This window comes from Calonectris borealis, chromosome 18, assembly GCF_964195595.1.
Source record: "Calonectris borealis chromosome 18, bCalBor7.hap1.2, whole genome shotgun sequence".
NCBI classification, from domain to species: Eukaryota; Metazoa; Chordata; class Aves; order Procellariiformes; family Procellariidae; genus Calonectris; species Calonectris borealis.
The window spans coordinates 16,306,312-16,322,900 of record NC_134329.1 but is presented as its reverse complement, the minus strand read 5'-3'; the positions used below and the strand labels follow the sequence as shown (position 1 = coordinate 16,322,900).

Below are 16,589 nucleotides of genomic sequence, written 5' to 3'. Positions count from 1 at the left end.
TTCTGCTCCATTCCTGCACTGAATATGAACCACCTCCATCTTGGGAGACACATGGCAACTGTGGTGTAGTTGGCGAACTGCCTCGGGAGACGGTGGCTGACACCAACCTTCCCTTGATGTTCTTCTCAGGAGGCCTCCTGTGTGACCAAAGGCTTCTCTGCGGCCATGATTTGAGCACATCATCCCTGTGACTGTTTAATGAAAACACATAGCACTATTTAGAGGTGGGGGGAGGGGACCCAAACCCGCTGGCACAAGACCGGGAGCTTGGCTTTGTAGTCAAGTGCCCTCTGACCAGGGGCACCCGGCAAGGGCGCGGCCGTCCCCCCACCAGACGGGTCCTGCCACCCTAAGGTCGGAGCCACCTAACGCGGGCCTTCGCGGGGGGCCCGGGGCGGCCCGGGCAGCGTGGCCTTCCCGCCCCCCTGCCCGCGGCGGCGGGCGGGCCGGGGCTGCAGCAAGTGGAGCACCCGCTCCGCGGCGCTGTTTCCGGGAGGCCGCGGGGCCGCGCCCGGGCCGCCGGCAGGTAAAGTAGGCGGCGGCCGCGGCGCTGCCCCTCAGCGAGGTGGCTCCCGCCCGGGCGGACAGGAGGGGCCGCTATGAGGCTGCTCTTGCTGGCGTCCCTCCGAGCGCAGACCGGCAACGCGACCACCGCGGCCAGGATACAGTAAGTGCCCCCTCGCCCCGCGTTGCGAGGGGAGAGGGGATCCCCGCTGCCGGCGATCCCGCTGCCGGCGATCCCGCTGCCTGCCCGCTTACCCCTTGGGATCCTCGCCACCGCTCCTGCCTGCGCTCCCCGCTCACCGGCGAGCCGGCCTCCCCTCCCCTCACGCTGAGGCCGCCGCAGACGGGGCTCCGCGGTGGGAGCCGGTGCCGCGGGCCCATCGCGGAGCTGGGGCAGGGGGCGGCGGGGGCCGTCCGCCATTCGCTGCCCCCGCTGGCGCACGGAGGCGGTGTCTCCCGCCTCAGCCGCGTGGGTGGCTGGCGCCGGGGGTGTGTGAGGGGGGCGGCGGCCGAGCGCCGCGGCAGGCCCGCTCTGACAGCGCCGGCGGGGGATCCGCCGCCTGCCGGGGGGCCGGGGCCTGCTGTCTGCGGGGCCGAGCCCGCGCCCGGAGGAGGGGACGGCCCCCGCTGCGGTTTTGCTGCGGCTCTGCCTGAGCAACGTCTGCCCCTACTACGGGGGAGTAAGGGAGAGGGGGAGCCGAGAGTTTCCCCCCCAAAAAAAAAAACAAAAACCAAACAGAAGACCTTTCTGCTCAGGGCAGTTTGCTGGCACAGGAGCAGTTCGCGCTTGCCGGGTGACCCAGGCTCACAAGTCGAGAGCAGAGGCCCCCTCACCAGCCGCCCCGCAGAGCCCTTGCACAGCCGGCCTCGGTGCAGCGGGTTTCCTCAGGGCTGCCCGCTTTGGGAAATGCCCAGGACTGGATGAGAAGTCAATGCGAAGAGCAGTAGGCTCTGGGAGCTCTGAAGTAAGGGTCTGTACTGGAGCCATCCTAGAGCTGCGGTTGTGCAAGAGCTACTCCAGTTAGCGCCCTTGCTGTGGGGATTCAACATGCAGCTCTCGTGGGGATTATGGACGTGAATCTGTAGTGCTTCGAAATTGTTTGGACTAACAGAACTGCATAAATATTCTTAACGTCCCCGTTTAACTTTTTCTGTGACCTGTGGAAAAAGGATGTGGCTGACAGCATTTCTGAGAGCTTTGCTGTGCATGTTTGAAAAAAAAAAAGTCACCATAAAAATGAAACAATTTCCAAATGGTTTTGTCCTCTTGAGGCCCAAAATAAAGACTTGGTTCCTTCTTACTTGTCAGAGAGTCATCCATGGTTTAGTTGTTTTTCTTAAGATGAATCTCTCAGGATAGCTTTCTGCTATTACAAGTTTTCCCCGACCTTGATCTGCATATTATCACACTTTTAACATTATGCATAGAAATAGTCCTCTGACATTGTTTAGTTTTTCACTGGTTGTGTCATACCAAGTTCAGTCTTAGATTTGTGCAGGGCTACTGTATTGTATAAGATAGCAGTAGAACATACCTGCTGCCTCATGTCAGTCACCCAGGCATTGAGGATACAAAGCAAATGGAGCATAGAGACCAGAGAAAGCTGAAGTTTTCTGTAGTTTAAAACAATAATTATTAAAAAAATATTCAGATAAAACAAATATGATCTTTATAATACACATTTTTATACCTGTACATGTCAGCACTTCACCTTTGAGGAAAGTCAGACAAACATTTAGACTGTGGAGCCATTCAGAGGTAATCTAGTGGAAAGCAGGTTTTGCATTATTTCTAGTTAAACTAAGCCTGAATAAGCCAGACAAACAAATGTCCACATATTATTTCAAATTGTCTTTTAACTACACTGGGATTGATTGTGATCGTGTGAGCACACTGCATCGAGACAGAGTGGTTTAGCAAGGTGCCTTTACATAAGTCGTCGTAACCAGCAGTTTTGGTTATCCTTCTCCATCTGTGGCTCGTGCATGGTGGCCTAAGATAATGTGTTTTAATATGAAAGAGGGCATAGACTTGGTGAGATGCAACAGCTCAGTTGGCAGATGGTTTAACGTATTACCTTGTTAACACAATCATTTGCAGCTATGTGAACACATCTGCAGTGATCTGTGCAGAGTACACCAACTTGCGTTAGCATCCAGTTGCTTTATAGGCATACCTTATACAAACTGGATGCTGCTTTCTCATGCACATAGACCTTTAAACAGAAAGAAAATAATGAGTGAACGGTCAATTTAATTCACGTTCACAATAAAGGTGGATAAAGGATTCTAACAGAAATAGTGTTTGAGAGTCAGTAACTTACGTCATGTTCAGTTGCTATCTTATCATCTACCATAAATGTTATTTATAGTAATAATATAAACGAGCCCATTCAGGAAAAAAAGAAGTCTGATCAGGAAAAAAAGTAAAGAATATTAGGTAGCAATTGAATCCATCTTCCTGACTAAGGCTAGGCAAGTGACAGCTATCACTAAAACCATCCTACGCAGATACTTCCATCTAATACTGGTTTTCTTAAGACTTTATGCCATTTAAAAAAAAATCTACATGTATGGCCAAAGGCTTGGGCATGTCAGTTCTCGCGTTAATCTGCCATACCTGAGGTTAAGTGCATATGGTAACCTTTGTAGCGTATATGTTAATACACAGAAAATATATATACTAATTAATATTTGGCTTCAGTTGTATCTGCGTACATGCTTATGAATTTATTTGTTCGATTTTTTTTTTATATTGAGCCATGGCAACTTTTGGTTAACCATAAATGAAACAATGAAGTTGTCCCCAGGTTGGACACTTGCCAGCATAGATTAATTTTATGGCTTAATATCACTGGGTATACTATGTTTATGATATTACAGCTGTTCGTATAACTGCTTCATCTTTTCATAAATAAGATACTCATTTCCTGAGTTTAAAGTAACTAGTGACAAAGATACCGGAATCTAATTTGGCTAGAAATCAGCTTGCTAAAACAAGTGATATAATGAATGTGCTGTGGGCTTTATTTGTGTTGGTGTGCATAATCTTTAATCACCTTAAAAAATATGAGCAATGAGTAAAGAATAAAAAACTAAGCAAAAGTCTTTGGTTAGGCTGCCATTCTTCAGCCTTAGAAATGAGATCAAAGAGGGTGTTAGGAAAGAAAATAAATGAATCTTCTCTGCCCCTTGAAATGTTCTGTTCATCTTTTATTACTTGGTAGTAAGGAGGAATAGAAATCTTGAATTAATTGGTTAATTAGAAAGATTTAGATGAAGTATGTTGTCACTTTGTAAATATCTTTTGGAGAGGGAGAGATTGTTTCAGTTCTCATTTGAAATGGGACAGTTGAGATAGCCATTCTGTAAATCTCCAGGTAATCAACTGCAAGAGAATTAAACCCACAAATTCAGTAATGTTTATCATTCCTCTTTACAATTATTTTTCAGCTTAGACGTTTATTGGAGTAATTCTGAGCCCCAACTTTTCTTCTATTTAGTCTTACCCTATCCGCTACCATTAAAATCATACAGAAGAGCACTCGTACAGAAAATCCTTTTCTCTTCATGGTAGATCATAAGAGGCTTTTTACCTACCTACGTCTGTTTGCACAGGTGCTGGTAAATTCCTGCTGTTGTTTGCGTGGCCATTCCCAGAGCAGGAAGGCTGCAAGGCAGGCGTTCATCCTCCACCCTTGGAACTGAGATGCAGTCATTTACATGGCCTGCACTCGATGTGTGCTGCATCCCAAAATGTTTTGCATGGCTAGACCTATTTATAAGGCATGATTAAACTTTGCAGAGTTATTTTGTCCTTCCAAAGGAGAGTTACTGACTTCAGAACATAGAGACAGAAGGATTCTCTCCCCATTTTCGCTCACATTTTTAATTTCTGTTCTTATTCACAGTGGATTTTATTCATACTTCATTCATGCGAACACAATTTGTCTGTGTTGTTTAAAGAAGAAGTTTGAGAGAGAAATAAAATGAAGAATACTTTGCTTTAACAAGTATGAAAAAAATTAAGATAGTTTACAAAGAAAACAAAAGATCAAGCAGGGTTTCAACTCATGTAATTCGATCAACTTCAGTGGGAATTGCGAGTATTCAGCTCTGGCTGAGTTTCAGAAAAGGCAATGGAAGTGACTCTGCTTGCTTAATAAGCTTTGAATTGTGCTGTATAGATTTAACAGTAGTTGATGCATAGCTGCTTTACAGAATAGACAGCCTAGGGAAAGAGATAATTAATATTTTTGGATGAAGCCTATTTTGTGCCGTGCAAGTGTCAGTGTATATACCTACCAGGAACTTTTTGGAAATCAAACATTCTTTGTCTGCAAGTAATTCCATTGAAATATCAGTTGAAAATTAGAACATAAATGTTTTTGAGAGGACGACATCACAGAAAATAAAGCAAGTTTCAAAACTGTAATACTTTAGAAGCAAGCATACTTTTAACTCGCTTGTGTCTTAGCTTCAGCCATGCTGTGTTTGGAACTGTGAAACTGTTTCTGTACATGAAGACCTGTGAACTGCAGATTCAGGTTGAAGGAGGGAAGACTGCTAGCCAGGATAAGTGAGAAGTAGTGATCAATAATGTAGGAAATAAAAAATAAAACATTGTAAAACATCACCTGGTATTTCATAGTTGTGTTAGAGAAAAATGTTTTTCTATAGAAATCGTTAATAAAGTGAAAACGTGTCAGAAAAGGTTTGTACCTTTTAGCAATATCTCTCTGCATACAGTATAGATCCAGAGCAGACACTTACAGGTTTCACTTATAAACCTCATGATTTCCAAAGAGTGTAAAAAGTATAACACAAAAGATGAATTCCCTGAATACTAAAATCAGTGGGGCTGGAAAATATTTTGTCCAATATTTAGGTGTGTACAAATATCATATTTAAGCAGTGTAAGCAGTGACTAATATAAGGTACTCTACAAAATGATCTTTCAAACTTACGGAACGACTGAAGTTTTCCCCGTTTGGTTACTTCCTAGCAAAACACCCAAAATCTGGAATCTGACAGCCAATCTCCATTTTAGAATTACTTTTCTCCCCAAGTAGTGGCATTGGCTTCCATGAGAGTTTCGGTAGAAGGGAAAGATACAGCAGAGCAAGGCAAATTCTGGATCCAAGCAATAATCACTGGTAGTTAAGACACTTACTTGGAAATTTATCTACCACATACAAAACTGTGATACAGAAAAAATGTAGCCTTTAGATTTAGCATTTTCAGGGTTGTCTTAGATTCACAGACAGCAGGAGACATGTTCATTTTTATTTTTCATTTGGAAAGTATTTGTTTATGAAATGGCAAAATAATGTGAATACACAGTTGCCAGGAGGAGAAAAGATAAGGGTAATGTATCTCTTCTGTCTTGGCTCGATTCAGGGACATCTGTGACTTCACAGACAGATCAGCCTTCAAAGAAATCTCCTGCAATAACTTTCGAGCACCCTCTTATCATGTTCCTTGATAACAGCGTACTTGTGAAAATCATAGTCTGTGGTTTTTTGGTTATAAAGATGAAAAGTCGTTTAGAAAATACAAAAATATCACTGTAAATTTCAGTACTTAAATACTACCCAATAGCTCTACTTCTACACACATATATTTCCATATATGCATAATCTGAAGTCTATGACTAATCATTATGAACTCAATGGTATGCTTATGGGATTAAGGCCTCTTTACATCTGGGAATTCAAATTATGCTGGGAATAATTTGATAATTTTTCCTTCTTAAGCTGTATGCAAATTTTTTACATGCTCCTGAGTCATTATGTGTAGAAAAAAAATAGCATTAATAGAGGTAAACCACAATTTATGAGCCTTTGGAACACTTGAGGGAGTCCCCCTCTATTTACTGCAGAAACAGCTGTCATTCAGCTGTGAGATTTGGAGCTGTGGAAACTCTGGAGTAAAGGAAAAGTATTCATTCCTAGTATATTAAAAAAAAAAAAGACGCTTTAGATCGAAATTCCTAGCTGAGTTTCTTGATTCCTGATGTCCTGAGAGAATTATTTTCAAATTAATTGTAATATGCAAACATATTGCTTGTACATGATAGTGATTTATGGTAATTGGAATACTGATGGGAAAAAATTCTTTTAGACTGTTTAATGAGCACCTGTGAAATTATGGAATGTATGCATGAGCATCCCGAGTATGTGCCCGAGAGATTTTCTTTCCACAGCTGTGAGATTTGGGCATCATTATTTAGATACAAATTGAGAGCCTCTTTCAAAAGGCAAGCAGGTACTTGGTACAAGTTCATGGGGCAACTGATGTAAATAATTACTCAACAATGTAAATAAGGAGCTTACAGTCTGGCTGCATTTTATTTATTAGTACTTATTATAATTTATTGGTCTTGTTTCAAACGGTGAAGTTAAAAGTAAAATGAGTTTCTTTTTTGAATAGGAAGGAAGAAATACAGCACCATATGTTGTGCCAATGGAGGTCTGTCTGATATAGTGCTAATACATTCCTTCCAAGGCCTCAAGACATTTTACAACATTTTTAGCACCAATTTCTGCAGTAATGACTAACTTCTGCAGGACAGAAAATTACATTCCTTGGGAGGATATGAAATGATCAGGAAAGGAAAGAGCCGACATCATTACCCAAGAAGCTATTGAGTTAGCAGGATTTTAATGCCAGAACAATTAATATGCTATGTGAAATAAATCAACTGGAACAATATGTAATAAGCAGAAAACATTCTTGTGGTCTTTTAGTAATATTGAAAACGTAAACATGGCATATCAGCAGATATAGAATGCTAGTTTCTGTCAAAACATGGATTTTCTGCTATGTGTTTTTTGGCTGATGTCACTGGAGACATTGATAACTGATTCTGGTTTTGGTGGGAGGAGTTATGAGCCTAGTGTATAAAAGAAAAGACTAAAGCAAAGCTCACTGAAATGCCTAAAGTAGAGCTCCCTGTAATCAGTCAGTTTCTTGACTTTGGAAGTCTTTTAATCAATGTTTTAATATGAGGAACTACTGCATATAAAGATGAATGTGTAAGCTGACACTACAATAGGAGTGTTTTGTTCTTGGTTTTGGGGGTTTTTTTTAGCAATTGAGATTTTAAAAAAGATCGTGGAAGTATTTGTGTAATTACTTTTATGTAGTTATCCTGTGCCTGTTTTACAAATGGGTAACTAAGACAAGGAGCAATTAAACCCACAATCAAACAGAAAGGGGATATAATTTCAACTCTCCAGTTTTATTTATGTATTCAATTTTTTGCATGTTCTGTATGTTTAATAGGATTGATTAGCTGGATGTATTTGTGTTTTCTTCACTTGGTGGCCTTTCTCCAGAACAAGGATCTGAGAATCTCTAAGACCAAGGTCTAACGCACTCAATTCAAAAGGAGTCTTTTCAGCATATTAAGCTGAAGCTCAGTCAGGAAAGATCCTGATCATACTTCACTTCTGCTGATTTCCAAGGTGGTATTGATACTTTGTAGGCTTGGGCCTTAAAATGGATGCAGATTATGTTGCTTGGCAGTGTGACTGTGGCTTCACAATGGTGAAGGTAACAAATGTTTTTGAGGGGAAAAAAAAAAACTTGTAAATAGCTCCATGGTTGCTTGAAGAAAATCAGCATAAAGGTGAATGTCCGAAAAAAAATTATTAAGGAAAAACATTTTGATTAAGCTTATTTAATGTACTGGCATGCCTACAACATTAATAGTATCTTTTTTTATTCTTTTTCTATTTGTTCCGATAATGAAGGAATCATCTACATGCTGCAGGTCATATCTGTGTTCTTAAAGATGCTTTCATGTATGAGAGTCCAACTGAAATAGCAAATCTAACCTCCACAGACAAGTTTGATGCAGCCCTGGCCATTCATCTTTATAAAGGAGGCAGACTTCTGCAAGGTAATCCCCTTTCTATTTTGCAATAAAAATACCTCTTAAAAAGGCACTGAAAGAGAGGAGAATGAATACAAACAGTTATAAAAGGCTATAAATGTATAAACCCATATGTATTTGAAGTGTAGTTATTCTGTTTGTCCACTTCAACAAACATTCAGAAATGCTGAAAAACTTTCTCTGTGGGAGATCTGATCCAGAGAGGAGAAAACTAAATAAATGTGCTTTTAAAGCACATACTGCATTTCATAATTAAGTACTTTAACTACATTAAGATAAGAGCATTATATTAACATTAAGATACTTTCAGCAAATGTATTCTTTCAGAGGACAATGGCTTGGCTAAGTATAGCTGAGGTCAAATAGAAGAAAGCAGAGAGGCTAATTTGATTTTTCTGCTCAAAAATGAGTCAGGATTTTTTGGACATTAAATAACTTTGAGATGTCGTTCATGTCAGCTAAACTGTAGGAGACAGGATTTTATCAGATAAATAATAAAATTTTGTATTGTATCTAGCCACGTAGAACAAAATTTAGCCTGCCATTGATGATACACTAGAAGCACTGGCTTTCAAAATTACAGCACTGTCACCTACTGAAATTGTGTATATCCATTTTTGAGATCACATTCGTATTGTACAAACCTATTCACTTGGACAAAGGTACATAATTTGATACTTTCATCAGATCTCAGTATAAGCTGTGCTGTGCTAGTTTTCAGACTTCAGAAGTCCCCCAGCAATTTGTGCTGGTGGGCTTTCAGAAAGCCTGAATTATTATGTCTGGCATGTTTGTGTGTCTTTTGTTACAATGGAGCTCTGATTTCAGTGGGGATCCTAGAATACAAATAAAATAATTCTGTAAGATGATCTCTGCTAACATATGTATTAAGACTTCTCTGGTTGGAATATAGAGATGATTGTTTTTGTGACAAGACCTAGAATTGTTTTGGAGGAGGCTTAAGGAAGGTCTTAGAACTATCTCTTTTTTTCACTAAGGAACAAAAAATAAGGTTGGATTTTAAACGTTTACTGTAAAACTTTATTGCAGTTTTGACTTGCATAGCATTGCCCGAATGCTGTTGCTATTAGCTTTTCAAAATCCCAAGTGACCTACAAAGCCTGATACTTGAATAATTTACAAAAGCTCAGTAATTTAAATAAGTCAGAGTCACACTGTTCCAAAAAGCATCTGCAATAACTGAAAGAAAAATAAAAAGAGAAACCTGTGAAAAGCAAGACAGTAAGTAGTATGATTGCTGGGATGATCCTAGTTAAAGTGTAAAAGTTATTGTAGACTTCTTGAAGGAAAAAAGTGATTCAGAGGACATTCCTGATTCTTGTAACATTTAATCTTTCTATACCATCTATTAAGAAATACCTTAAAGAAGTTTAGTGATTACAGTCATACTACCAGTACTACCATACTACCAATCTTTTGGGCCTCATCCTGGAAACTTTGTTTACGTGATTGGGGATGTATGATCAACACGTGTAACAGATGACATCATAATTATTTACTTTTTTATTTATTAGAAAAGCAATATATATTTCATATTGTGTTGCAGAAGGTCGGTCTCTTGAAGATTAGTGCTGTGGTGCTTTGATAGTGCACATTAATTCTGTTCACCTACAAACATTAGAATATAATATCTAAAAATGCCAAGGAAAGTTTTTAAGTAGCCAGAATGGCAATTAGTCTTTCATTCTTTTTGTTTGTTCTTTCATTTAGTAATGAGGAAATAAGCAATGCTAATAAACCCTCATCTTACAGCTCACTTAATTTTCAAATATAAATGTGAAACATATAGTGAGTTTTCCGTCTTTATCAGCATACTTATTTCATTCCCCATTTGCTTTAAGATTTCCTTATTTGCTTGTTTTTAACCAAGAATTTTAATTATGAGAGTTCACTGAATTTAACCTATAATTTCCCCCCCACCCCCTAAGACACTGTGGGTAGCTATAGAAAGTGTCACCAGTAGTTTTCACAGCCATGAACATTGAAGGTCAGTTATATTATGTCTCAAAAGGAAGAACCTCCATCAACACAGTAACCTCTAGCACCCTGTGCGTTCGTCCGCTGCTGAGGACAGTGTTGTCTACTGAGTCCTTGATCCCTCTCCCCTTCCATCTGATAGCAAAAGGGAAAAAACAAAGCGTATTTTTGCCCTTTCTTGTTACACAGTGCGTAGTGACAATGCAGCCTAATTGCTTATTCTTGTTCACAGTCAGAAGGAAACCTTGGCTTCATCTGTTGCAGCTAACAGAAATCTGTAAAATCCACAGAATTTGTCACCTGAATGACAGGTTTTGTAGGCTGTCTTACTGGAGACTGTTTCTTTTGCAAAATTGCAGTCCCATTTGGAATTTAAAACTATGTTCTGCATGTAGTAATTAGCCACCATGAGGTTGTTATTTGTTAGCTTAATGTGGTGGTAAAACTGACCACTTTCGTTTTCAGTGCTGAAACAATCAACAGTAAACATTATTGTCTGCTATCTTGATTAGTTTAAGGGGATAACATTACTGGTAACTTGTCAGTTACTAAAAATAACCTGACTCCAAGAAAAGAAATACTATTAGAAAGGAATCTTACACTACTATTGGCTTTTGTATTTTCATCTAAGTAGTCTTTGGCTTTGTCCGTCCATGTAAGTACAGCCGCTGCTAGCATCAAAGTGCTACTCTACTCTGTTTTGGTGGCTTTACCCTTACACAAATATGAATTTATTCTGATGCTGTGTATCAAAACTAGGCTTTTACCAGAGTGCAGACACCACTAGGATATATATATGCTTTTGCTGGTACTCTAAAATTTGAATGTTGATAAGGTCTTGTGCACAGACTGTCCCACAGCCAACATGCCTTCCCCTGCTCTTACTGTTCTGAGCACTGTAAGGCATTCTAAAACAACTTCCATAACTTGGGTGATCACAGAAGGTCTTGGAACAACCAACTAGAAACACAGATCCATCTTCTGGGATGGAATTAAGCAAAACAATGGTTTTGTTGCAGGCTCACATATACTGCCTTATTTAATCTGGTGACCTTTTCCAGTGGTGTGGCTCCATCTACATTTTTTGTAGCAGTAAAATTGGCTTTGGAAGTCAATATTTAAAAAAAAAAAATTTTCAGTAACCAACTTTGCAGGATGGTCACCCAAACCACTGTATTGGAATGCTTGAGGGGGCAGTGAATGAGTGGCTGAGGCTAGGTACCTGGGACCAAACTTTGCAATACTGCATCTTATTAAAATGTGAATAAAATATATATGCTGTTTGGTGGGCTGCCAAGTGTAGAAACTAATTGATTGTTTTTACTAAGCATGGAAAAGACAAAGAAAATCTCATAGCTATACAACAGACTGACATGCTGTGAAAGTGCATAGTTATTGTATGGGTTTTTTCAGTGCCAAAACCACAAAAATTCAAGTTTCTCCAGGTTTCTTTTTCAAGGGCTTTTGCTTACATATGTGATACAATATTATCAATATACTTTTTCACTCTTAATGTCCCCTTCTAATCATTACCTTGACATGTTGGTCAACTTTTCATTGTAGTCATTGCTTTGCAGGTAGCAGAATTCCTTTTGGAATCATCTTTGGTGGGACAGATGTCAATGAAGATATCAAATGTGAAGAGAAACATCGGGTAATGGGAGCAGTACTAGGAGAAGCCAGGTAAATGCACGTGTGGAAGATTTATGACAAGAAATCGCGGTTTTGTAATGGCAGATCTTTTAGGAACTGTTCCATAAACGCTTGGAATCACTGGGAGATGGGTAGGCCAGCAGACAAAGGGTAGACTACTTGAAATCCCTGTGATCTCTGCATATTATTTTATGATTCAGTGATGGAAGTAGAACAGTTTCTTCATAAAATATAGTCTATATGCAGTCTATTCATTTTATATTTCCTTTGTTACAATCGTTTCATCGTATTTGTCCATGTAAGAGTTGGCAGAGGTAGTGCTGAAACTTGGTCTCTTGGGCTATGAATTCTCAAGAAGACTCAAATCCTATTAAAAGCTAATGAAATCTGTGCTCCTGCTAACTAATCCTGTGCTTTGTCTACTGAATCATAACTGTTTTCTAGAATAATAGAACTATGCATGTGATGAGGATATAAAATGCTAACGCAGGTAAAAGAAATGAGAAGAATAATAGCAAGAATATTAACCTGGGATTTGGCAGCATATTGCTCTGTAGAATAATCTACTTTATGGGTAGACATTATAAAAACAGCCTTTGATGGTTAGTATAACTGTGGACTGTAGCAACTTGACTGTGGTTTATTTGACGTGTTTGTAATGGATACAATTTTATGCAATGAAGTTTTAATTTCTTACCAAAATTATTTAGACTGTTTATATTTGCAGATATTTAGGTAAAGAAATGCACATCTAAGTATGTCCAACAATATCCATACAGTTTTCATTTGAACAGAACTATCTTGGCCATGAAATAACTGATGTTTGGTATTTAAATAGCGAATCTTTAGTAGTGGAGGTGGTTAATGGTGAGTTAGTGGTGGCGGTATGATTATTTAAATAGCAAATCTTTGTTAGTGGTGGAGGTATGAATATTCTCATTAAATCTTATTGTAGTAGTATTATTAGCCTAAACAAGGTTGGACCCCGTTTGCCAAGGCCCTGTACCAGAAGTGCTAGATGTTGCTCCAAGTTGTTTTTTTTAAAACCTTTGTTTCTTAGTAAATTCTGGTTTATGTTACATATATTCAAACATATAAAATATTCTGTATTGGGACTAACATATTTTATGCATTAAGTGCTATCTCTACATACAGACCAGGTGCCCAGCAGTTTGACTTAACTGAAACAACAACTGAAAATAACTGGCATTTGTCCTGTGGCATCACAGAATCAAACCTGTTTTCAGAGCTTGTTGACAGAGTGCTTGGCTGAAAAGCAGGTGACTCAAGTATAAAGAGCTTTTGTTCTTTTTTCCTGCTAATGTGATCCTTTCTCTAGATACATGAACAAAGAAGCAGAGACAGAAAAAAGTCTTTAAGCAAATTCTCTCAATTTTTTAGGTGAATTGACAAGGCAGTATTTTCAGGGATTTTTAAAGTCCAGAAAAGTCCCAGTGACATGTCAGTGTATTCATCAAATGTAGTTCAAGAACTGATCAGAAATCAGAGAAAATGACTAAAACCCAAAAAGGTTTTTGCAGCATTTCTCATTGTTTCAACATCCCCAGAAAAGAAGTTTCCTTCTGCTTGATCCAAAGGTCTGTTGACTTCAACAGTGTTTGATGATGCCCATGGTGGGCCATTAAGTCCTTTTCTTATTGGAAACTAAAGCATTTTATGTATGTAAAGCTTTCAATGGATGAAATTAAATTAATAGATAGCTTAAGTCTTATCAAGAGGCTAAGGTTGTCACTTCATACGTAGCCAGCTAATAGCTCACTGATGGCAGGGATGGCTCTACTGCTACCTCTCTTTCTCTCCTTCTCCTTTCTCTTGCTTGTGGCTCTGTGATCCACCCTTCCTTGTGCCAGGATTGGACTGCTTTCTGAGCAGGTTTAACTCACTAAATGGCGTAAAATTGGCTTTTTTTTTTCTGGGTTAGTTTTCTACCCCTTTATTAAGAAAAAGTCAGGTTGTGGAAGGATACGAGAAGGATGTCTTTTTGGTGGCAGTAAGTTGCTACAGCAGGTCACAGAACTATACTGTGCCTGATCTTCTGGTGACTTGAGTCATCACTCCAGAATTAAGCTCTGCATAAGCGAAGGGATCCCCAAGTGTACAAGGTGAGATAAAATTTAAGCATCTGGAACGTCTTATCAAATCTAGTGGTACTGCTTGCATACTTACTCTAGGAGAGATTAAATACATTGCTGAACAGAGCTTGCTCAGGATACTGTCTCTGTTCATTCATCACAGCATTCTAGCTAAGACAGGTAACTACAGTGGTTCAGATACGGCAGTATGGATTTTGGTTCATGTTAGCAATGAGGAAATGCATACAGAATCTGCAGCAGGCTTATATCTTGTAGTTTTATCTTTGCTAATACCACTATATGTTCTAGCTACTATTAGCTAACTTAACACTGGCATAGATACGCTGTTCTGTGTAGATTGCCCTATAAAATGTGGTAGGTAAACAGATTTTAAAGACAGCACTTAATCATGCTCATTGAAAAATCATTAGGGCATGTTCTTATGTCTTAGCGTGAATTGTAGTTGAAAAGCAACTTAAGGCCCCATTCAGGACAAAATTTATATACTTGTTTACTTTTGTTACCTTAAACAGGTCTGAAGGAAGATAAAAGAGATACCTAATGTGTCAGTTAAATTTCAGCACTGCGCAAAATCAAAAGTATATAAAACCAGAATCTCTTAGTGTGTCCATTTGATCCAGTTCTGTGTTTAAAATATGATCTGTCACACATATAGCTAATATAGCTTATGCAAAAACTGTGCTTTACTGAATGTTTTTTTTAATGATAATTAGTTTAGTAACTTGGATTTGCTATGATGTTTCAAAATATATTACTGCATCCTTATGCAGTTCATAATATTTTCTCTGGTACAAAAAAAGCAATGCAGTTTTCTGGAAGTTGTTCAGAATGGATCTCTTCTCCAGTATTATCACTAGTATTATTCATTTCATAGTTGTTAAAAGAAGCATTGATTTTTTTTTCTGTATTGATTGCAGGGTTCTAAGCAGAAAGTATCATGAATTGTAGATTACTTGTCCAGTACAATGTACCACCACATTCCATAAAACAAAGTATTGAACACTGTCTAGCTTTATAATCAGAGTTTCATTTTTAATCAAATTCCTCTAAATGGCAGTTGTACTCCTCTAGGGTATTTTTTTCTATTGAACAGTATTTTGTAGACTTAGGAGCAACTGTTTTTTCTGCTTGTTAATGTGATGTATTGAAAGTATAATTGCAAAAACTGGAAAGGGAGCATGTGCAACTTGACAAAACAAGCATTTGCAAAGGCTTCAATAACCTTAAAGCTGTCAAATTGTATATGTGAAATTCATTGTAGTACCACAAAGCAGATACTACAAATGTATGGGAATAAGGTTTGTTTCTACAAACAAAAGTAGGAGTTATAATTCAGCATTTATGTGACTTCTAATGAAAGATTGTGATTTCGTGTCCTCAAATTATAACATAACGTCTCCAATGGAAAAGCACTGTTCTGGTTGTGACTTAGCAATGTGCTTCATCTCTGACCATTGAGATGTCATAGAGTTGGCTCAGGACAGAAAGATTACATTAATTCTATGAAAAAGAAACACCGAATCATAAGTGTAATATGTGATAACCTCTGTTTTATATTCAATGCCTATAAAAGCAATTGAAAAAAAGGAATTTTGCTGAGGAGACACATCATGTCTCATGTGAAGGAGGTGTTCAAACATTTCTATTCCACAGGACTGATAGTCTTCAGAAATGGTCCCATTTGTGGCTCCAGTTAACACTAAAGTTCCATTTAAGAACAGTCAAAGCATATGTTTATATTTCATCACAACTTAAAAGCTACATTAAAGCCCAGTATGTTCTTAAGATCCCTTCTGAACAGGAATTCTTTATTAACTCTGACTCCATAAAAACTTCTCATACGACTTTTTGGTATTACACCAAGCTCCCAGTAAGAATAACTTACTTATCAGGTATGTTTAGAAATCGGACTTCTGTGTCTGAAGTCTCTCTGTAATGAGACACCCAAAAATGAAAACTGTTCATAGAAATACTGCTTTTAAATGGCCTCTGACATAGCTCTTCTGTTATGTGGAATGATAGTGGACTACATACGTTTCTCAAAGGCACGTAAGTAGTAGTCCAGATGAGCCACTATAAAGAGCCATAAGAGAAAAAGTGGAAGTAAGCTTGGGAATAGAATTCTCTTCTCCCTCCCAGATGAAAACCTTAGCCGTTAAGTTACTCAAGTACACTTTTGTTTTTTCTTACTTTGGCATTATGATTTATATACATTACAGAGGAGGAGTAGATGGTGTTCATATACTATTCTACAGTTCATTCATTTAAATGCCCTTCTCATGCCCTCTCTCTTATCCAGAGAACAGTCAAAATGCCCTTCTATCAGTATTATGTCTGGCTAGTGTAATGGTCTTTTTGCCTGAAACGATGACTGTGGTAAATCTCGTTTCTGGGCACCCGATTCTTCCCTGTTTGTTATA

At 38.9% G+C, this 16,589-nt stretch overlaps 1 protein-coding gene across 8 annotated transcripts in view; it reads left to right on the top strand.

The window, feature by feature from the left end:
- Positions 1–483: 483 nt before the first annotated feature.
- Positions 484–16,589, top strand: part of GLT1D1 (glycosyltransferase 1 domain containing 1) — a 64,417-nt gene continuing 48,311 nt past the window's right edge. For 3 of the 8 annotated variants that reach the window (XR_012676511.1, XM_075168138.1, XM_075168143.1), the window contains exons 1-3: positions 485–667; positions 8,262–8,410; positions 11,980–12,085. Coding sequence is in view for 6 of the 8 variants with exons in the window: in XM_075168138.1 (XP_075024239.1) it covers positions 600–667; positions 8,262–8,410; positions 11,980–12,085 (323 nt within the window). In the remaining 2 variants the exon portion in view is untranslated. Of the gene's footprint in view, positions 668–5,904; positions 5,997–7,791; positions 7,974–8,261; positions 8,411–11,979; positions 12,086–16,589 lie in introns of all 8 variants that reach the window. The other 5 variants (XR_012676510.1, XM_075168139.1, XM_075168142.1 and 2 more) reach the window with 4 other exon arrangements.